Source organism: Heptranchias perlo, unplaced genomic scaffold (assembly GCF_035084215.1).
Source record: "Heptranchias perlo isolate sHepPer1 unplaced genomic scaffold, sHepPer1.hap1 HAP1_SCAFFOLD_88, whole genome shotgun sequence".
NCBI lineage: Eukaryota > Metazoa > Chordata > Chondrichthyes > Hexanchiformes > Hexanchidae > Heptranchias > Heptranchias perlo.
In genome coordinates, this window is record NW_027139918.1 from 1,755,073 (window position 1) to 1,779,726 (window position 24,654).

The 24,654-nt window shown below is 42.7% G+C and overlaps 1 protein-coding gene across 1 annotated transcript in view; it reads right to left on the bottom strand.

Annotated features, from left to right (window-relative positions):
• Nucleotides 1-3,563: 3,563 nt before the first annotated feature.
• Nucleotides 3,564-24,654, bottom strand: part of LOC137319607 (THAP domain-containing protein 5-like) — a 30,158-nt gene continuing 9,067 nt past the window's right edge. Inside the window, exons 4-5 of the mRNA XM_067981703.1 lie at nucleotides 5,071-5,200; nucleotides 3,564-3,688 (exon numbers count right to left, since the gene is read on the bottom strand). Coding sequence (XP_067837804.1) covers nucleotides 3,564-3,688; nucleotides 5,071-5,200 — 255 coding nt within the window. The remainder of the gene's footprint in view (nucleotides 3,689-5,070; nucleotides 5,201-24,654) is intronic.

Sequence of the window (24,654 nt, forward strand, 5' to 3'; positions counted from 1 at the left end):
TCAGCTCACACAGTGTTAACACTACCAACTTCAGATAAAACACAGTGCGAACACCAACAACTTCAGATAACACACAGTGCTAACACGACCAACCTCAAATAAAACACAGTGCTAACACTACCAACCACTGACAAAAAACAGTGCTAACACGACTAAATTCAGATAAAACACAATGCTAACACTACCAAGTTCAGATAACACACAGTGCTAACAATACCAACGTCAGATAAAATTCAGTGCTAACACTAACAACTTCAAATCAAACACACTGCTAACACCACCAACTTCAGATAAAACACAGTGCGAACACGACCAACTTCAGATAAAACACAGTGCTAATACTACCAACTTCAGATAAAACACAGTGCCAACATTACCAACTTCAGAAAAAACACAGTGCTAACACTACCAACTTCAGATAACACACAGTGCTAACATGACCAACTTCAGATAACACACAGTGCTGACACCACCAACTTCAGACAAAACACAGTGCGGACACTACCAACTTCAGATAAAACACAGTGCGAACACGACCAACTTCAGATAACACACAGTGCTAACATGACCAACCTGAAATAACACACAGTGCTGACACCACCAACTTCAGACAAAACACAGTGCGGACACTACCAACTTCAGATAAAACACAGTGCGAACACTACCAACTTCAGATAAAACACAGTGCGAACATTAGCTACTTCAGATAAAACACAGTGCTAACACCACCAACTTCAGACAAAACACAATGCTGACACCACCAACTTCAGATAAAACACAGTGCTAACACTACCAACTTTAGATAAAACATAATGCTAACACCACCAACTTCAGATAAAACACAGTGCTAACACGACCAACTTCAGCTCACACAGTGTTAACACTACCAACTTCAGATAAAACACAGTGCGAACACCACCAACTTCAGATAAAACAGAGTGCTGATACTACCAACTTCAGTTAAAACACAGTGCTAATAGCTCCAAGTTTAGATAACACACAGTGCTAACACGACCAAATTCAGATGAAACACAGTGCTAACACCACCAACTTCAGATAAAATACAGTGCGGACACTACCAACTTCAGATAAAACACAGTGCGAACACTTCCAACTTCAGATAAAACACAGTGGTAACACCACCAACTTCAGATAAAAGACAGTGCTGACACTACCAACTTCAGATGAAACACAGTGCTAACACTACCAACCTCAGATAAAGCACAGTGCTAACACCACCAACTTCCGGTAAAACACAGTGCCAACAATACCAACTGCAGATAAAACATAATGCTGACACCACCAACTTCAGATAAAACACAGTGCTGACACTACCAACTTCAGATAAAACACAATGCTAACACTACCAACTTCAGATAAAACAGTGCTAACATCAGCAACTTCAGATAAAACACAGTGCTAAAACTACCAACTTCAGATAACACAGTGCTAACACTACCAACTTCAGATAAAACACAGTGCCAACACTATGAACTTCAGATAAAACACAATGCTAACACTACCAAGTTCAGATAACACACAGTGCTAACAATACCAACTTCAGACAATTGTAAACAATTTTACAACACCAAGTTATAGTCCAGCAATTTTATTTTAAATTCACAAGCTTTCGGAGATTTTCTCCTTCCTCAGGCAAATGTTTCAAGATCTCCTTGAAGCCTACGCATTTATACATATTGAACAATAATACATGGTGTTTACAGACTGCCCCTGCAACTGCCCGTTGCCAAGGCAATCACCGTGTTCAGACAGAGAGGTGTTACCTGCAGAACCTCCGAATACACATTCAACAAAAAAACAAACAGGGAAAAAAAACAGAGAAAAAAAAAAACACAGAGAGAGGCAGAAACATCCGGAAGGCAGAGAGAGCCAGCAAATGACCCATTATATTAAAAACAGATAACATTTGTTCGCTGGTGGGGTAACGTGTAGCGTGACATGAACCCAAGATCCCGGTTGAGGCCGTCCTCATGGGTGCGGAACTTGGCTATCAATTTCTGCTCGACGATTTTGCGTTGTCGTGTGTCTCGAAGGCCGCCTTGGAGTACGCTTACCCGAAGGTCGGTGGATGAATGTCCATGACTGCTGAAGTGTTCCCCGACTGGGAGGGAACCCTCCTGTTTGGCGATTGTTGCGCGGTGTCCGTTTATCCGTTGTCGCAGCGTCTGCATGGTCTCGCCAATGTACCATGCTCTGGGGCATCCTTTCCTGCAACGTATGAGGTAGACAACGTTGGCTGAGTCACAGGAGTATGAACCATGCACCTGGTGGGTGGTGTCATCTCGTGTGATGGTGGTATCTGTGTCGATGATCTGGCATGTCTTGCAGAGGTTACCGTGGCAGGGTTGTGTGGCGTCGTGGACGCTGTTCTCTTGAAAGCTAGGTAGTTTGCTGCGAACGATGGTCTGTTTGAGGTTGGGTGGCTGTTTAAAGGCGAGTAGTGGAGGTGTGGGGATGGCCATAGCGAGGTGTTTGTCCTCATTGATGACATGTTGAAGGCTGCGGAGAACATGGCGTAGTTTCTCCGCTCCGGGGAAGTACTGGACGACAAAGGGTACTCTGTTGGTTGCGTCCCGTGTTAGTCTCCTGAGGAGGTCTATGCGATTTTTTGCTGTGGCCCGTCGGAACTGTCGATCGATGAGTCGAGCGTCATATCCCGTTCTTACTAGGGCGTCTTTCAGCGTCTGTAGGTGTCCATCGCGTTCCTCCTCGTCTGAGCAGACCCTGTGTATTCGCAGGGCCTGTCCATAGGGGATGGCCTCTTTGACGTGGTTAGGGTGGAAGCTGGAAAAGTGGAGCATCGTGAGGTTGTCCGTGGGCTTGCGGTAGAGTGAGGTGCTGAGGTGCCCATCTTTGATGGAGATTCGTGTGTCCAAGAAAGAAACTGATTCTGAGGAGTAGTCCATGGTGAGCTTGATGGTGGGATGGAACTTGTTGATGTTATCGTGTTGTCTCTTTAGTGATTCCTTGCCGTGGGTCCATAGAAAGAAAATGTCGTCGATGTATCTGGTGTATAGTGTTGGTTGGAGGTCTTGTGCAGTGAAGAAGTCCTGCTCGAACTTGTCAGAACTTCAGACAAAACACAGTGCTCACACTACCAACTTCAGACAAAACACAGTGCAAACACGAACAACTTCAGATAAAACACAGTGCTAACACGACAAACTGCATTTAGCACACAGTGCTAACACGACTAACTTCAGATCTGGCATGTCTTGCAGACGTTGCCGTGGCAGGGTTGTGTGGTGTCGTGGACGCTGTTCTCCAGAAAGCTGGGTAATTTGCTGCGAACGATGGTCTGTTTGAGGTTGGGTGGCTGTTTAAAGGCGAGTAGTGGAGGTGCGGGGATGGCCATAGCGAGGTGTTCGTCGTCATTGATGACATTTTGAAGGCTGCGGAGAACATGGCGTATTTTCTCCGCTCCGAGGATGTACTGGACGACGAAGGGTACTCTGTTGGTTGCGTCCCGTGTTGGTCTCCTGAGGAGGTCTATGCGATTTTTCGCTGTCGCCCGTCGGAACTGTCGATCGATGAGTCGAGCGTCATATCCCGTTCTTACGAGGGCGTCTTTCCGCGTCTGTAGGTGTCCATCGCGTTCCTCCTCGTCTGAGCAGATCGCAGGACCTGTCCATGGGGGATGGCCTCTTTGACGTGGTTAGGGTAGAATCTGGAAAAGTGGAGCATCGTGAGGTTGTCCGTGGGCTTGCGGTAGAGTGAGGTGCTGAGGTGCCCGTCTTTGATGGAGATTCGTGTGTCCAAGAAAGAAACTGATTCTGAGGAGTAGTCCATGGTGAGCTTGATGGTGGGATGGAACTTGTTGATGTTATCGTGTAGTCTCTTTAGTGATTCTTCGCCGTGGGTCCATAGAAAGAAAATGTCGTCGATGTATCTGGTGTATAGTGTTGGTTGGAGGTCCTGTGCAGTGATGAAGTCCTGCTCGAACTTGTGCATGCAAATGTTGGCGTATTGGGGTGCGAATTTGGTCCCCATGGCTGTTCCGTGTGTTTGGGTAAAGAACTGGTTATCGAAGGTGAAGACATTGTGATCCAGGATGAAGCGGATGAGTTGTTGGATGGCGGCTGTTGTTGGTGTTGAGTATTGATGCTGTCGCAACGATGCCGTCATCGTGGGGGATACTGGTGTAGAGTGCAGAAACGTCCATCGTGGTGAGAAGTGTTCCTGGTTCAACTGGTCCGTGGGTGCTGAGTTTTTGTAGGAAGTCTGCAGTGTCGCGACAGAAGCTGGGAGTTCCCTGTACGATGGGTTTCAGGATACCCTCGATGTATCCAGAGAGGTTCTCACACAGGTGTCCGTTGCCTGATACGATAGGACGTCCGGGTGTGTTGGCTTTGTGTATCTTTGGGAGGCAGTAGAAGTCTCCCACGCGGGGATTACGTGGGATGAGAGCGCGTAGGATGCTTTGAAGGTCTGGATCGAAGGTCTTGATCAGTTTGTTGAGCTGGTGGGTGTGTTCTTTGGTCGGGTCTGCGGGTAACCGTCTGTAGTGTTCCTGGTTGTCCAGTTGTCGGTATGCTTCTTCGCAATAGTCCGTTCTGTTCTGTATGACGATGGCTCCTCCTTTGTCCGCTGGTTTGATAACGATGTTGCGGTTGGTCTTGAGAGCGTTGATGGCGTTGCGTTGAGCTCGGGTGACATTCTGGACTGTCTGCTGAGTGCGGCTGATGAATCTGGCATAGACGCATTTCGTGACAGCTTGAGCATACATGTCAAGCTGGGGGCAGCGACCCTCCGGAGGCGTCCAGTTTGACTCTTTCCTCTTCGGTTGCTGTGCCACGGATCCCTCTGTCTGCTGTTCCAGATCGTTGATTGTCTCATTGGGTTCGCTGCTGAAATCTTGGGGTTTGTGGTAGAATTCCCGGAGCCTCATTCTCCTGATGAATTCCTCTGTGTCCGCCGCGAGACCAGTGGGGTCCATTTTGGTAGTGGGGCAGAAATTGAGCCCTCGGCTGAGAACTTCGATTTCGTCTGGTTGAAGGGTGTGGTCGGACAAATTGACGATAGACTTCCCTGTGGTTGCAACCGTGGTACCAGGAAAAGCTTGGTTGATGCTGGTGGTGATGCCGAGTTTCTCAAGCTTCCTGCTCTTCGTTTTCATGCAGGCAGCGTAGTTCCATTGCCTCATCTGTTTGGCGGTATCTCGTAGCTGGTCTGCTGTGTCCTGAGTACAGGTTGAGAGGATGGACTCTATCTTAGTTTCGAGGTTGCGGCGTCTGCTGTCGAGTTGGTGTACGAGATGGTTGCGGAGTGTGCGAGAGGTACGACGGCAGAGTCTCTCAGCGTAATCCGAGTTGTATGTGGACTTGAGTGGGTTCGTGATCTGTAGTCCTTTCGGGATCTTGTCTGCTTTCTTGCAGCTCTGTAAAAACATGATGTCTGTGTCTATATGCGCGATCTTCTTGGATATCCTTTCCACTGTCAGCCGGCAGTTTGTGGTGTCGATGGTAGCCATGATGTGGAGATGCCGGTGATGGACTGGGGCTGACAATTGTAAACAATTTTACAACACCAAGTTATCGTCCAGCAATTTTATTTGAAATTCACAAGCTTTCGGAGGCTTCCTCCTTCCTCAGGTGAACGTGGAAATGAAATCATCGAACCCTTCGCATTTATAAACCATAGAACAACACTTGGTGATTACAGACAGTGTTTTCAACTGCCCGTTGCAAAGGCAATCAGTGTGCAGACAGACCGGTGTTACCTACAGATCCCCCGAATATACAAATCACCAAAAAAAAAGGAGAGAGGCAGAAACATCGAAAAGACAGCAAATGACCCGTTGTATTAAAAACAGATAACATTTGTTCGCTGGTGGGGTAACGTGTAGCGTGAAATGAACCCAAGATCCCGGTTGAGGCCGTCCTCATGGGTGCGGAACTTGGCTATCAATTTCTGCTCGACGATTTTGCGTTGTCGTCTGTCTCGAAGGCCGCCTTGGATTCAGATAAAACATAATGCGAACACGACCAACTTCAGATAAAACACAGTGCTAACACTACCAACCTCAGATAAAACACAGCGCTAACACCACCAACTTCCGGAAAAACAGAGTGCTAACAATACCAACTTCAGATAAAACACAATGCTGACACCACCAACTTCAGATAAAACACAGTGCTAACGTTACCAACTGCAGATAAAACACAATGCTGACACCACCAACTTCAGGTAAAACACAGTGCGAACACGACCAAATTCAGGTAAAACATAGTGCTAAAACTACCAACTGCAGATAAAACACAATGCTAACACTACCAACTTCAGGTGTACAAAATTATGAGGGGCACAGATAGGATGGATACGAAGGAGCTTTTTCCCTTCGTTGAGGGTACTATAACAAGGGGACATAGATTCAAGGTAAAAGGCGGGAGGTTTAGAGGGGATTTGAGAAAGAACTTTTTCACCCAGAGGGTGGTTGGAGTCTGGAACTCACTGCCTGAAAGGGTTGTGGAGGCAGGAAGCCTCACAACATTCAAGAAGCATTTGGATGAGCACTTGAAATGCCATAGCATACAAGGCTACGGACCAAATGCTGGAATATGGGATTAGAGTCGACAGGGCTGATGGCCGGCGCGGACACGATGGGCCGAAGGGCCTCTATCCGTGCTGTATAACTCTATGACTCTAAATAAAAGACAGTGGTAACACCACCAAATTCAGATAAAAGACAGTGCTAACACGACCAACTTCAGATAAAACACGTTGTGAACACCACCAACTTCAGATTGAACAAAGTGCTAACACGACCAACTTCAGATAAAACACAGTGCTGACACTACCAACTTCAGATAAAACAATGTGCTTACACGACCAAATTCAGAAAAAACACAGTGCTCACACCACCAACTGCAGATAAGACACAGTGCTGACACTACCAACTTCAGATAAAACACAGTGCTAACACTACCAACTTCAGAAAAAAATACAGTGCTAACACTACCAACCACAGATAAGACACAGTGTTGACACTACTAACTTCAGATAAAACACAGTGCTAATACTGCCAACTTCAGATAAAACTCAGTGCTAACACTACCAATTTCCGATAACACACAGTGCTAACACTACCAAATTCAGATAAAAAACTGTGCTAAAACGACTAACTTCAGATTAAACACAATGCTAAAACTAACAAGTTCACTTAAATCGCAGTGCTAACACTGCCAACTTCAGATAACACAGCGTGAGCAACATCAAGTGCAGATAAAACACAATGCTGACACCGCCAACATCAGATAAAACACAGTGCTCACACGACCATCTTCAGATAAAAAAAGTGCTAACACTACCAACTTCAGACAAAACACAATGCGAACACTACCAACTTCAGATAAAACAAAGTGATAACACTTCCAACTGCAGATAAAACACAATGCTGACACCACCAACTTCAGATAAAATACAGTGCTAACACTACCAACTTCAGATAAAAACAATGCTAACACTACCAACTTCAGATAAAACAGAGTGCAAACACCACCAACTCGAGACAAAACACAATGCGAACAAGACCAACTTCAGTTCAAACACAGTGCAAACACTACAATCTTCAGATAAAACACAGTGCTAACACAGCAACTTCAGATAAAACACAGTGCTAAAACCTCTAACTTCAGATAAAAGACAACGCGAACACGACCAACTTCAGATAAAACACGTTGCGAACACCACCAACTTCAGATTGAACAAAGTGCTAACACAACCAGCTTCAGATAAAAGACAGTGCGAACAGTACCAACTTCAGATAAAACACGTTGCGAACACCACCAACTTCAGATAAAACACAGTGCTAACACTACAAACATCAGATAAAACACAATGAGAACACAACCAACCTCAGATAAAACACAGTGCAAACACCACTAACTTCAGACAAAACACAGTGCTAACAATACCAACATCAGATAAAACACAGTGCTAACACCACCAAATTCAGATAAAACATAGTGCTCAAACTACCAACTTCGGATAAAACAGCGCGAGCATCAGCAAGTGCAGATAAAACACAATGCTGACACCGCCAACATCAGATAAAACACAGTGCTCACACGACCATCTTCAGATAAAACAAAGTGCTAACACTACCAACTTCAGACAAAACACAATGCGAACACTACCAACTTCAGATAAAACAAAGTGCGAACACTTCCAACTTCAGATAAAACACAGTGCTAACACTACCAACTTCAGATAAAACCGTGCTAACGCGACCAACTTCAGACAAAACACAATGCTAACACGACCAAGTTCAGATGACACACAGTGCAAACACTACTAACTTCAGATCAAACACAGTGCTAACACTACCAACTTCAGACAAAACACAATGCGAACACTCGCAGCTTCACATAAAACACAGTGCAAACACCACCATCTTCAGATAAAACACAGTGCTAACACAGCAACTTCAGATAAAACACAGTGCTAACACGACCAACTTCAGACAAAAGACAATGCGAACACGACCAACTTCAGATAAAACACGTTGCGAACACCACCGACTTCAGATTGAACAAAGTGCTAAGACAACCAGCTTCAGATAAAAGACAGTGCTCACACGACCAACTTCAGATAAATCAATGTGCTAACACTAACAACTTCAGAAAAAAGACAGTGCGAACACCAGCAACTACTGATAAGACACAGTGCTGACAATACCAACTTCAGATATAACGCAGTGCTAACACGACCAACTTCAGATAAAAAAAAGTGCAAACACGACCAACTTCAGAAAAAACACAGTGCCAACACTACTAACTACAGAATAGACACAGTGCTGACACTACCAACTTCAGATAAAACACAGTGCTAATACGACCAACTTCAGATACAACACAGTGCTAACACTACCAAGTTCCAATAACGCACAGTGCTAACACTACCAACTTCTGATAAAAGACAGTGCTAACACGACCAACTTCAGATAAAACACAGTGCTAATACGACCAACTTCAGATACAACACAGTGCTAACACTACCAAGTTCCAATAACGCACAGTGCTAACACTACCAAATTCAGATGGCACACAGTGCAATCACTACTAACTTCAGATAAAACAAAGTGCTAACAATACCAACATCAGATAAAACACAGTGCTAACACTGCCAAATTCAGATAAAACACAGTGCTAACACAACAAACTTCAGATAAAACACAGTGCGAACACGACCAATTACGGATAAAACACAGTGCTGACACTGCCAACTTCAGATAAAACACAGTGCTAACACTACGAAGTTCCAATGACGCACAGTGCTAACATTACCAAATTCAGATAAAAAATAGTGTTAACACTACAAACTTCAGATAAAACACTGCGAACACAACCAACCTCAGGAAAAACACAGTGCTAACACCACCAACTTCAGGTAAAACACAGTGCTGACACTACTAACTTCAGATAAAAGATAGTTATAACACGACCGACTTCAGATAAAACACCATGTTAACATCAGCAACTTCAGATAAAACACAGTGCTAACACTACCAACTTCAGATAAAACACAGTGCGAACACTACCAACCTCAGATAAAACACAGTGCTAAGACCACCAACTTCAGGTGAAACACAGTGCTGAAACTACCAACTTCAGATAAAAGACAGTGCTAGTACAACCAACTTCAGATAAGACACAGTGCTAACACGACCAACTTCAGATAAAACACAGTGCTAACACTACCAACTTCACATAAAACACACTGCTAACACCACCAACTTCAGATAAAACATTGTGAAAACAGGACCAACTTCAGATAAAACACAGTGCTAACTTTACCAACTTGAGATAAAACACGGTGCTAACACTACGAACTTCAGATAAAACACAGTGCTAATGCTACCAACGTCAGATAAAACACAGTGCGAACACTATCAACTTCAGATAAAACACAGTGCTAACAGTATCAACTTCTGATAAAACACAGTGCTAACACTATCAACTTCTGATAACACACAGTGCTAACACGAACAACTTCAGATAAAACACAGTGCAAACACTACCAAATTAAATTAAACACTGTGCTAAAACTACCAAATTCAGATAAAACACTGTGTTAAAACTACTAACTTCAGATAAAAAACAATGCTAAAACTAACAACTTCAGTGAAAACGCAGTGCTAACACTACCAAATTAAATAAAACACTGTGCTAAAACTACCAAATTCCGATAAAACACTGTGCTAAAACTACTAACTTCAGATAAAACACAATGCTAAAACTAACAACTTCAGTGAAAACGCAGTGCTAACACTACCAACTTCAGATAACACAGCGCTAGCAACAGCAACTGCAGATAAAACACAATGCGAACACTTCCAACTTCAGATAAAGCACAGTACTGACACCACCAACTTCAGATAAAATACAGTGCTAACACGACCAACTTCAGATTAAAAAAAAGTGCGAACACGACCAACTTCAGAAAAAACACAGTGCTAACACTACCAACGACAGAAAAGACACAGTGCTGACACTACCAACTTCAGATAAAACACAGTGCTAATACTACCAACTTCAGATACAACACAGTGCTAACACTACCAAGTTCCAATAACGCACAGTGCAACACTACCAAATTCTGATAAAACACAGTGCTAACACTACAAACATCAGATAAAACACAATGCGAACACGACCAACCTCAGAAAAAACACAGTGCAAACATCACCAACTTCAGGTAAAACACAGTGCTGATACTACCAACTTCTGATAAAAGACAGTGCTAACACGACCAACCTCAGATGAAACACAATGCTAACACTACCAAATTCAGATGGCACACAGTGCAATCACGACTAACTTCAGATAAAACACAGTGCTAACAATACCAACATCAGATAAAACACAGTGCTAACACTACCAAATTCAGATAAAACACAGTGCTAACACAACAAACTTCAGATAAAACACAGTGCGAACACGACCAATTACGGATAAAACACAGTGCTGACACTGCCAACTTCAGATAAAACACACTGCTAACACGACGAAGTTCCAATGACGCACAGTGCTAACATTACCAAATTCAGATAAAAAATAGTGTTAACACTACAAACTTCAGATAAAACACAGTGCGAACACAACCAACCTCAGGAAAAACACAGTGCTAACACCACCAACTTCAGGTAAAACACAGTGCTGACACTACTAACTTCAGATAAAAGATAGTTATAACACGACCGACTTCAGATAAAACACAGTGTTAACATCAGCAACTTCAGATAAAACACAGTGCTAACACTACCAACTTCAGATAAAACACAGTGCGAACACTACCAACCTCAGATAAAACACAGTGCTAAGACCAGCAACTTCAGGTGAAACACAGTGCTGACACTACCAACTTCAGATAAAAGACAGTGCTAGTACAACCAACTTCAGATAAGACACAGTGCTAACACGACCAACTTCAGATAAAACACAGTGCTAACACTACCAACTTCAGATAAAACACAATGCTAACACTACCAAGTTCAGATGACACACAGTGCAAACACTACTAACTTCAGATAAAACACAGTGCTAACACCACCAACTTCAGATAAAAGACAACGCGAACACGCCAAACTTCAGATAAAACACGTTGCGAACACCACCAACTTCAGATTGAACAAAGTGCTAACACAACCAGCTTCATATAAAAGACAGTGCTAACACGACCAACTTCAGATAAAACAAAGTGCTAACTTTCCCAACTTCAGATAAAACATTGTGAAAACAGGACCAACTTCAGATAAAACACAGTGCTAACTTTACCAACTTGAGATAAAACACGGTGCTAACACTACGAACTTCAGATAAAACACAGTGCTAATGCTACCAACGTCAGATAAAACACAGTGCGAACACTATCAACTTCAGATAAAACACAGTGCTAACAGTATCAACTTCTGATAAAACACAGTGCTAACACTATCAACTTCTGATAACACACAGTGCTAACACGAACAACTTCAGATAAAACACAGTGCAAACACTACCAAATTAAATTAAACACTGTGCTAAAACTACCAAATTCAGATAAAACACTGTGTTAAAACTACTAACTTCAGATAAAAAACAATGCTAAAACTAACAACTTCAGTGAAAACGCAGTGCTAACACGACCAAATTAAATAAAACACTGTGCTAAAACTACCAAATTCCGATAAAACACTGTGCTAAAACTACTAACTTCAGATAAAACACAATGCTAAAACTAACAACTTCAGTGAAAACGCAGTGCTAACACTACCAACTTCAGATAACACAGCGCTAGCAACAGCAACTGCAGATAAAACACAATGCGAACACTTCCAACTTCAGATAAAGCACAGTACTGACACCACCAACTTCAGATAAAATACAGTGCTAACACGACCAACTTCAGATTAAAAAAAAGTGCGAACACGACCAACTTCAGAAAAAACACAGTGCTAACACTACCAACGGCAGAAAAGACACAGTGCTGACACTACCAACTTCAGATAAAACACAGTGCTAATACTACCAACTTCAGATACAACACAGTGCTAACACTACCAAGTTCCAATAACGCACAGTGCAACACTACCAAATTCTGATAAAACACAGTGCTAACACTACAAACATCAGATAAAACACAATGCGAACACGACCAACCTCAGAAAAAACACAGTGCAAACATCACCAACTTCAGGTAAAACACAGTGCTGATACTACCAACTTCTGATAAAAGACAGTGCTAACACGACCAACCTCAGATGAAACACAATGCTAACACTACCAAATTCAGATGGCACACAGTGCAATCACGACTAACTTCAGATAAAACACAGTGCTAACAATACCAACATCAGATAAAACACAGTGCTAACACTACCAAATTCAGATAAAACACAGTGCTAACACAACAAACTTCAGATAAAACACAGTGCGAACACGACCAATTACGGATAAAACACAGTGCTGACACTGCCAACTTCAGATAAAACACACTGCTAACACGACGAAGTTCCAATGACGCACAGTGCTAACATTACCAAATTCAGATAAAAAATAGTGTTAACACTACAAACTTCAGATAAAACACAGTGCGAACACAACCAACCTCAGGAAAAACACAGTGCTAACACCACCAACTTCAGGTAAAACACAGTGCTGACACTACTAACTTCAGATAAAAGATAGTTATAACACGACCGACTTCAGATAAAACACAGTGTTAACATCAGCAACTTCAGATAAAACACAGTGCTAACACTACCAACTTCAGATAAAACACAGTGCGAACACTACCAACCTCAGATAAAACACAGTGCTAAGACCAGCAACTTCAGGTGAAACACAGTGCTGACACTACCAACTTCAGATAAAAGACAGTGCTAGTACAACCAACTTCAGATAAGACACAGTGCTAACACGACCAACTTCAGATAAAACACAGTGCTAACACTACCAACTTCAGATAAAACACAATGCTAACACTACCAAGTTCAGATGACACACAGTGCAAACACTACTAACTTCAGATAAAACACAGTGCTAACACTACCAACTTCAGATAAAACACAGTGCTAACACCACCAACTTCAGATAAAACACGTTGCGAACACCACCAACTTCAGATTGAACAAAGTGCTAACACAACCAGCTTCATATAAAAGACAGTGCTAACACGACCAACTTCAGATAAAACAAAGTGCTAACTTTCCCAACTTCAGATAAAACACGGTGCGAACACTGCCAACTTCAGATAAAACACAGTGCTAATGCTGCCAACGTCAGATAAAACACAGTGCTAACACTATCAACTTCTGATAACACACAGTGCTAACACTACCAACTTCAGATAAAACAGTGCGAAGGCGACCAACTTCAGATAAAACACAATGCTGACACTACCAACTTCAGATAAAACAGAGTACAAACACCACCAACTCGAGATAAAACACAGTGCGAACAAGAACAACTTCAGATCAAACACAGTGCTAACAATACCAACTTCAGATAAAACACAGTGCAAACACGAGCAACTTCAGATAAAACACAGTGCAAACACCACCATCTTCAAATAAAACACAGTGCTAACACAGCAACTTCAGATAAAAGACAACGCGAACACGACCAACTTCAGATAAAACACGTTGCGAACACCACCAATTTCAGATTGAACAAAGTGCTAACACGACCAACTTCAGATAAAACACAGTGCTCACACCACCAACTTCAGATAAAACACAGTGCTAACACTATCAACTTCTGATAACACACAGTGCTAACACGAACAACTTCAGATAAAACACAGTGCAAACACTACCAAATTAAATTAAACACTGTGCTAAAACTACCAAATTCAGATAAAACACTGTGCTAAAACTACTAACTTCAGATAAAAAACAATGCTAAAACTAACAACTTCAGTGAAAACGCAGTGCTAACACTACCAAATTAAATAAAACACTGTGCTAAAACTACCAAATTCAGATAAAACACTGTGCTAAAACTACTAACTTCAGATAAAACACAATGCTAAAACTAACAACTTCAGTGAAAACGCAGTGCTAACACTACCAACTTCAGATAAAACACAGTGCTCACACGACCAACTTCAGATAACACAGCGCTAGCAACAGCAACTGCAGATAAAACACAATGCGAACACTTCCAACTTCAGATAAAGCACAGTGCTGACACCACCAACTTCAGATAAAATACAGTGCTAACACTACCAACTTCAGATAAAACACAATGCTAACACTACCAAGTTCAGATGACACACAGTGCAAACACCACCAACTTCAGATAAAAGACAACGCGAACACGACCAACTTCAGATAAAACACGTTGCGAACACCACCAACTTCAGATTGAACAAAGTGCTAACACAACCAGCTTCAGATAAAAGACAGTGCTAACACGACCAACTTCAGATAAATCAATGTGCGAACACTAGCTGGCCCGTGCACCATCTTCCTACCTGTCGCTGTCAAAGTCACCACTGCCCTCCCGAACTTCTGCTCCACAGCCTTCCAGTCTGCAACCGGGGACATCCCCGATGTCTCTCAGTCGTCTGCGCAGAAGGGCCCTGCAAATACACCTACACCCACTCTGCATTGACACACTGGGTGGCATCAGTGGTGGGTCCTCATAGGGATACCCAGGAGCGGGCATTATTGCACAAACCGGACAGGATTCGCGAAGACATGGCAGTAGTGGTGCCAATATAATGTGTGATGTGAGTTGTTCTTTAATTCAATAGAAGTAAGAACCAAGACAATCCCTCAAACACACTTGTGCATCCCCTTCATGCTCACGACACGTTTGCCTTACGCTGTGATGCATGCCCTGTGGCTGCAGCACAGGTGGTGGCAGGTTGAGTGAGGCTGGCCGTGAGAGAGATGCACGAGAGGGTGAGTATGGGATAGAGCCATGAGATTGTATGAGGATTGGTTTGCGTGGTAGTGGCGGGGTGAGTACTCGCGAGGTGAGTAGGTGGAGGTAAGTTGAGGATGAGGTTTGAGTGGGTATGAGGGGTCATGTGACAGTGTAGTGTTGGCAGTGCCGAAAGAGATGTGGGGTGGGGGCAGTGTTGTGTCAGGCGTAGTGTAGGGGAAAGACTACGTGTTCTCACTGTTGCTGACCTATTGAGGTCATTGGAGCGCCTCCTGCACTGTATGCAGGTGGGCGATATGTTTGTGGCGCAGGTGACCCCCTCTGCCACCTCGAGCCAGGCCTTCTTGGTGGCAGAGGTGGGCCGCTTCCTCCAGCCCGCCGGGGGGAAGATCTCTGTCCTCCCCCTCCTCCTCACCCCATCTAATGATACCTGGGGTGAGGCATCATTAAACTGGGAGCAGCGTTCCCCCTGGGCTGCTCCATGATGTAATTTTTGCTGTTTGTGGCAGCATCTGTCAGTGGAGGACTGCCCCTTTAAATAGAGCGCCTCCAGCTGACAGATCTTACTGCGCATGCGCAGCCCGCCCAACGCGCAGATCAGCATCGGGGAACCCGGAGGAGCAGGTAAGTGGATCCAATTAGTGTGTTTCCTGCTACGATCGCGCGGGCAACCCACTAATTTCACCGGGCGCGTTACCCGCCGGAAACCCGCACCCCTGGTAAAATCGGGCCCAATGTTGTGTAATTAACATATAACTATTATAATAATAGACAGAAGGTGCTGGAATTATCACATAACTACTATAATAATAGACACAATGTGCAGTAATTAGCACATAACTATTCTAATAAAAGACACAAGGTGCTGGAATTAGCACATAACTATTAGAATAATAGACACAATGTGCTGTAATTAGCACAAATCTATTATAATAATAGACACAATGTGCAGTAATTAGCACATAACTATTCTAATAAAAGACACAAGGTGCAGGAATTGGCACATAACTATTAAAATAAATGAAATTTCACTTCATTTCACTTCATTTGACCCCATTTGTTTTAATTGACCCAATTTCTTTTCTTGTCAATTCATTTGATCCTCTGTCACTTCACTTGACTTAATCTGACCCCCTTTCACTTCATTTGACATGATTTGAACCCTTTTCACTTCATTTCTCTTATTTTCAACCCATTTCACTTCATTTGAACCAATTTCACTTCATTGGTGTTAATTTGAACCCATTTTACTTCATTTTACACCATTTCACATCATTCTGACAAGAGAAATGGGGTCAAATGAAGTAAAAAGAGGGTGAAATGGGGTCAAATGTAGTGAAATGGGGTCACATTAATTCAAATGAAATGAAATGGGTTCAAGTGAAATGAAATGTGGTCAAATAAAGAAAAATTAAGAGAAAAGGAGTCAAATGAAGTCAAGTAAAGTGATATCGGGTACAAATGAAGTCAAATAAACTGAAGTAGGGTCAAATGAACTTGAATGGAGTGAAATGGGTTCAAAAGAAATGAAATGGCATCAAATGCAGTGAAATGGGGGTCGAATGAAGTGAAGTGAAGACATAAATAAACTGAAATGGGTTCAAATGAACTCAAATTGAGTGAAATGTGGTCAAATAAAAAAAACGAAATAGGATCAAATGAAGTCGAATGAAATGAAAAGGACTCAAATAAAGTTAAGTGAAATGAAATGGGGTCAAATGTATGAACATGGGGTCAAATAAAGTTAAATGAATTGAGAGAGGGTCAAATGAAGTGAATTTGTGTCAATTGAAAGCTAATGAAATGAAATGGTGTTAAGTGAACGCCAATGGATGAAAATGGGATGAAATGAAGTCATCTGAAGTGAAATGGGGTCAAATGAATTGTAATGAAGGCAAGTGGGGTCAAATGAAATCAAATGAAGTGAAATGTGAGCAAATAAAGAAAAATTAAGAAATGGGGTGAAATGCAGTCAATCGGGGTCAAATGAAGTGAAATGGGGGCAAAAAGAGAAAAATTAAGTGAAGTTTGATCAAATGAAGTCGAATGAAGTGAAATAAAGGCACAAATAAATTGAAATGGGTTCAAATGTAGTCTTACGGAGTGAAATGGGGTCAAATGAAGTGAAATCATGAAATGGTGTTTAATGAAGTCGAATGAAGTCAAATGATGGGGTCTAATGAATTCAAAGAAAAGATATGGTTCAAATGAATTGAAATGGGGTCAAATGAATTGAAATGGGGTCAATTGAAGTCAAATAAAGTGAAATGGGGGCGCCATCCCCAAGTTGGACCCCACTCACTGGCGTCGACCCCATACTGGTCTCCTCTTGCTGCCCCCGACCCAATTTGGTCCATTTACAGCTGCGTCAAATGAAGTTTAATGGAGTTAGATTTCATTTTATGAATTTATTTGACCCCATTTCTTCTCTTTTCAATTCATTTGACCCAATTTCACTTCCTTTGACACCATTTCTCATTATTTGTCCCCATCTCTCGTCATGGGGCCCCCTTTCCCATCATTTGACCCCATTTCACTTCATTTGACTGAATTTCACTTCATTTGTATTCATTTGACCCAATTTCTTTTCTTTTCAATTTATTTGACCCTCTTGTCACTTCACTTGACTTAATCTGACCCTGTTTGGCTGCATTTGACACAATTTCACTTCATTTGACATGATTTGAACCCTTTTCACTTCATTTTTCTTATTTTCAACCTATTCACTTCATTTGAACCAATTTCACTTCATTTGACCACATTTCTCATTATTTGTCCCCATTTCTTGTCATTTGTCTCCATTTCTCGTCATGGGCTCCCCTTTGCCATCGTTTGATCCCATTTGACCCCATTTCACTTCATTTCACTTTATATGAACCCATTTCACTTTATCTGAGTTCATTTGGACCCATTTCACTTCATTTTACCCCATTTCACTTCATTTGACATAATTTGAACCCTTTTCACTTCATTTCTCTTATTTTCAATCCATTTCACTTCATTGGTGTTAATTTGAACCCATTTTACTTTATTTTACACCATTTCACATCATTCTGACAAGAGAAATGGGGTCAAATGAAGTAAAATGGTGTCAAATGGTGTCAAATTGAAATGAAATGTGGTCAAATAAAGAAAAATTAAGAGAAAAGGGGTACAAATGAAGTCAAATAAACTGAACTGGGGTCAAATGAACTTGAATGGAGTGAAATGGGTTCAAAAGAATTGAAATGGCGTCAAATGCAGTGAAATGGGGTTAAATTTGGTCAAATACAAAATCTGAAATGGGGTCAAATGAAGTTGAATGAAATGAAAAGGACTCAAATAAAGTTAAGTGAAATGAAGGAGGTTAAGGGGTGATCTTATAGAAGTCTATAAAATAATGAGGGGCATAGATAAGGTCGATAGTCAAAATCTTTTCCCAAAGGTAGGGGAGTCTATAACGAGGGGGCACAGATTTAAGGTGAGAGGGGAGAGATACAAAAGGATCCAGAGGGGCAATTTTTTCACTCAAAGGGTGGTGAGTGTCTGGAACGAGCTGCCAGAGGCAGTAGTAGAGGCGGGTACAATTTTGTCTTTTAAAACGCATTTGGACAGTTACATGGGTAAGATGGGTATAGAGGGATATGGGCCAAGTGCAGGCAATTGGGACTAGCTTAGTGGTATAAACTGGGCGACATGGACATGTTGGGCCGAAGGGCCTGTTTCCATGTTGTAACTTCTATGATTCTATGAAATGGGGTCAAATTAAGTGAAAAGGGCTAAAATGAATTTAAATGAATTGAGAGAGGGTCAAATGAAGTGAATTTGTGTCAATTGAAGGCTAATGAAAGGAAATGGTGTTAAATGAACTCAAATGGAGTAAAATGGGATGAAATGAAGTCATCTAAAGTGAAATGGGGTCAAATGAATTGCAATGAAGGCAAGTGGGGTCAAATGAAATCAAATGAAGTGAAATGTGAGCAAATAAAGAAAAATTAAGAAATGGGGTGAAATGCATTCAATTGGGGTCAAATGAAGTGAAATTCTGTCAAATGAAGTGAAATGAAGTGAAATAGGTTCAAATGAAGATAAAAGAAGTGAATTTGGTTCAAATGAAGTCAAATTCTATCAAATCAAGTGAAATGTGGGCAAATGAAGAAAAATGAAGTAAAATGGGATCAAATGAAGTGAAATGGAGTGAAATGTGGGCAAATGAAGTAAAATCATGACATGGTGTTTAAAGAAGTCGAATGAAGTGAAATGATGGGGTCTAATGAATTCAAAGAAAATATATGGGTCAAATGAAGTGAAATGGGGTCAAATAAAGTTAAATGAAGTGAAATGTTGGCACCGTACCCAAATTGGTCTCCGCTCACTGGCGCCGACCCCATACTGGGACATGTGAACCCAATAAAGGCAGAAGCAGGTGAGACTACAACGTGGATAAGAAAATGGCAGACTTGTTGAATGAATACGTTGTATCCGTTTTCACAGTGGAGGAAGAGGGGAACATACCAGTGGTACAAAGGAATCTAAAAATAAGTCAAGGGGCTAGTGAATTTCATATAAGTTAAAAAATGGCAATGGAGAAAACAATGGCACTGAATACAAATAAATCTCCAGGACCTCATGGTTTCCACCCTGGGGTATTAAAATAGGTAAAGAAATTGCAGATGAATTACTCAAATTTTCCAAAGCTCTGCAGATTCAGGAATTGTTCTTTTGGATTGGAAAATTGGAAATGTCACTCCATTATTTCAGAAGGGAGGGAGAAATCAGGTAACTGTAGGTCTGTCAGTTTAATGTTAATTATGGGGAAGTTACTGGAATCTATTATAGATAGAGGCCTAAATTTTATCTAGGAGGCGGGATCTCAGCGGGGGGGAGGTGAAAATAATCGGTGGGAGACCCGGAGAAAAAAATTGTGCGGTTTCCCGAGCAATTGCGACTCAAATGAAGCCACTTACCTCAGCTTCTGGGCTTTGTGTCCTCATGCCATGCGGTGGGCGGACTGCGCATCTGCATGACGCATTTAAAGCCCACTATTTAAAGGACCAATGCACTTTGATGGAGATAGGAGGCTACAATGACTATGCAATGTTCCAGAGCCAAGGCAGCACCTAGGTTCTCCGATGCAGCACTGGAGACTTTGCTGAGCGCAGTGAGAAGCAGGAGGGATGTGCTTTAACCAGCAGATAGGAGGAAGAAACCTGGATTTGTCACAAAGGCAGCATGGCTGGAGGTGGCAGACCAGGTCAGTAGCAGGAGCACGGTGCCCTAGTCCTGGTTGCAATGCAGAAAGAGATTTAATGACCTAACCAGGTCAGGAAAAGTGAGTACATCTACTGATTGATCTGCATTCTGTGGTGATCATTACCCCCTTCACACTGCCCTGTGATGCCTACTCCATCACATCACTCTTCACACCCCCACTTAAGGTTCAGTGACAAGTTACCTTTCTATGCACTTCTTCACCCCCCTCACTTTGTGCACCCACCTCTCCCACTCATCCCAATCCTGATGCAATGTGATCAATCTGTCTGATAGTCACCCTCTGATGCATCTGCTTCATTGTCATTCTGACCCAAAGCAATGCATCCATCGGGTGACTACTTCATCCTCATTCACACGTCTGTACTTGTAGGGCAAGAGTGCGCAAAATGTAAGGGAGAGGGCGAGGACTTGAGGGGGGCTTCCACAAATCGTGGCCCTTACAGCGGCGGAGGAGGAGGCCTTGGAAATAAGTCGAACGGTGGAGTGCCTGGCCGTCAGAGATGCCGAGACTGGCACCCTGCAATCGTCTGGTGATAGAACTTTAACATCCCTCACACACAACATGGATTGATGTTATCAATGATTGACCTCATGGGATCCAAGGTGAGGTAGCCAATTGGATACAAAATTGGCTTGACGACAGAAGACAGAGGGTGGTTGTAGAGGGTTGTTTTTCAAACTGGATGCCTGTGTCCAGCGGTGTGCCTCAGGGATCGGTGCTGGGTCCGCTGTTATTTGTTATTTATATTAATGATTTGGATGAGAATTTAGGAGGCATGGTTAGTAAGTTTGCAGATGACACCAAGATTGGTGGCATTGTGGACAGTGAAGAAGGTTATCTGGGATTGCAACGGGATCTTGATCAATTGGGCCAGTGGGCCGATGAATGGCAGATGGAGTTTAATTTAGATAAATGTGAGGTGATGCATTTTGGTAGATCAAATCGGGCCAGGACCTACTCCGTTAATGGTAGGGCGTTGAGGAGAGTTATAGAACAAAGAGATCTAGGAGTACAGATTCATAGCTCCTTGAAAGTGGAGTCACAGGTGGATAGGGTGGTGAAGAAGGCATGCTTGGTTTCATTGGTCAGAACATTGAATGCAGGAGTTGGGATGTCTTGTTGAAGTTGTACAGGGCATTGGTGAGGCCACACTTGGAGTACTGTGTACAGTTCTGGTCACCCTATTATAGAAAGGATATTATTAAACTAGAAAGAGTGCAGAAAAGATTTACTAGGATGCTACCGGGACTTGATGGTTTGACTTACAGGGAGAGGTTAGACAGACTGGGACTTTATTCCCTGGAGAGTAGGAGGTTAAGGGGTGATCTTATAGAAGTCTATAAAATAATGAGGGGCATAGATAAGGTCGATAGTCAAAATCTTTTCCCAAAGGTAGGGGAGTCTATAACGAGGGGGCACAGATTTAAGGTGAGAGGGGAGAGATACAAAAGGATCCAGAGGGGCAATTTTTTCACTCAAAGGGTGGTGAGTGTCTGGAACGAGCTGCCAGAGGCAGTAGTAGAGGCGGGTACAATTTTGTCTTTTAAAAAGCATTTGGACAGTTACATGGGTAAGATGGGTATAGAGGGATATGGGCCAAGTGCAGGCAATTGGGACTAGCTTAGTGGTATAAACTGGGCGACATGGACATGTTGGGCCGAAGGGCCTGTTTCCATGTTGAAACTTCTATGATTCTATGATTCTATGACCTGTTGCACACCTCTATATGCTCATCACAACATTACTGATTATTAATATTGTTGTATGTTCTCTTCCAGGGGCGTCATGGACTGAAGACGTGGTCAAGGGCGATTCCTCAGAGGATCTCCATGCCATGAGGGCTTACCGTCACATCTTAGCAAGCCATCCACCAGCGCAGATACTCATACCTTGGTGGGTCTTGTTAGAGAGGTGGTTGGGTTATCACCTGGTGAATCAGCACACACAAGTGAGCACGAGCAGACACTGGGGTAGCGGTGGAGAGTCCGCGCATTTAGACACAATGCCTTTAGACTTGTCTTTTTAAGATTGCGAGTCATCTTAGTATTATTTTGCACTATGGCCCAATTTGTTTTTCGCCCTTGTTTTCTCTGCCTTCCACTATTACTTCTTCCCTTTCTATCCTTATTTCCCCCTCCTCTGTCCCCCTGCTCAGGTTCCCATCCCCCTGCCATTCTAGTTTAAACCTTCCCCAACAGCACTAGCAAACACCCCCGCGAGGACATGGGTCCCGGTCCTGCTCGGGTGTAACCCGTCCCGCTTCTACAGGTCCCATCTTCCCCAGAACCGGTCCTAATGTCCCAGGAATTTAAATCCCTCCCTCCGACACCATCCCTGCATCCAAGCATTCATCTGGTCTATTGTCCTGTTCCTATACTCACTAGCACGTGGCACTGGTAGTAATTCTGAGATCACTACCTTTGAGGTCCTTTTTAAAAAAAAAATCTCCTAACTCCTTAAATTCACCTTGCAGGACCTCATCCCTTTTTTTAAACCGATGTCGTTGGTACCGATATGGACCACGACTACTGGCTGTTCACCCTCCCCCTCCAGAATGTCCTGAAGCCGCTCCGTGACTTCCTTGACCCTAGCACCAGGGAGGCAACATACCCTCCTGGAGTCACATTTGCGGCCGCAGAACCGCCTATCTGTTCCCCTTACAATTGAATCCCCTATCGTGACATCGCAGCTGATCCTGATCTTGTTCTTAACTGATATCCATAAACCTGCCCGTTTCAATTGAACCTATGCCTCTTGTAGAATCTGTGACTGTTAAACATAGAAGTTTATTTTCTCTATAGGAGCTTGAATACTTCAATAAGATCACCCCTGAGCCTTCTCTTCTGTGTAAACAATCCCAGCTTCTGCAGAGTCTTCTCAACTTGGGTGGCTCATCCCAATTATTAATTTAGTTTCCCTTCACTAACCCTAACCCCTCCAATGCCTGGGTATCTTTCTCATAATAACAAGTGACCAGAATTGTACACAGTACTCCATACCAATACTCTATACAATTCAGAATCACTTCCTAATATCTGCTCTTCTTCTAGTTGTACAGCCCAAGATACTATTTACTTTCTCTCCTGCATAGTGTGCTGAAATCTTCAGCAATGTAACAATACCCCCTACTCTCCTTTGTGTTGCCCTGTAGAATAATATTATTTGGCTTATATTGCCACTGTTGAGCATCCTTTCTCAAGCTCGTGACTTTGCATTTTTCCACATTAAATGACATCAGCCACTCATCAGCCCAGATTATAACGTCTTTAGAAAGGACAGGGGAAATTGGAAAAGGAAGAGTAGCAATATTGATAAAGGACATGATTGCAGCATTAGAATGGATATCAGTAAGAGTGAGCAGGCAATCGAAATTCTGGGTAGAATTGAGAAATAGAAAAAGATGTAAGACTTTGGTGAGAGTTGTCTACAGACCTGTTGGAGTGATAAAGTAACGGGATGCATACATATGGAAATCAGAGAAGCTTGTTGCAAAAGCAGCGTTGTTATAACGAGAGACTTAAATTTTCACATAGACTGGGAGAAGCAGAACAGCTCAAATCTAATGGAAAGAAAACAACTTGCGTTTGTATAGCACTTTTAACGTAGTAAAACGTCCCAAGACACTTCACAGGAGCATTATCAAACAAAATTTGACAATGAGCCACATAAAGAGATATTAGGACAGGTGAAGGAGGTAGGTTTTAAGGAGCGTCTTAAAGGAGGACAGAGATGCGGAGAAGTTTAGAGAGGGAATTCCACAACTTAGGGCCGAGACGGCTGAAGGCATGGCCGCCAATGGTGGGGCGATGGAAATCGGAGTTGTACAAGAGGCCAGGATTGGAGGAGCGCAGAGATCTATGATGGCTGTATTGTTGGAGAAGGTTATAGAGATAGGGAGGGGCGAGACCATGAGAGGATTTGTACACAGGATGAAAATTTTAAATTCGCGATGTTGCTGGACTGGGACAACGTAGGTCAGCGAGCACAGGGATGATGAGTGAACGGGAC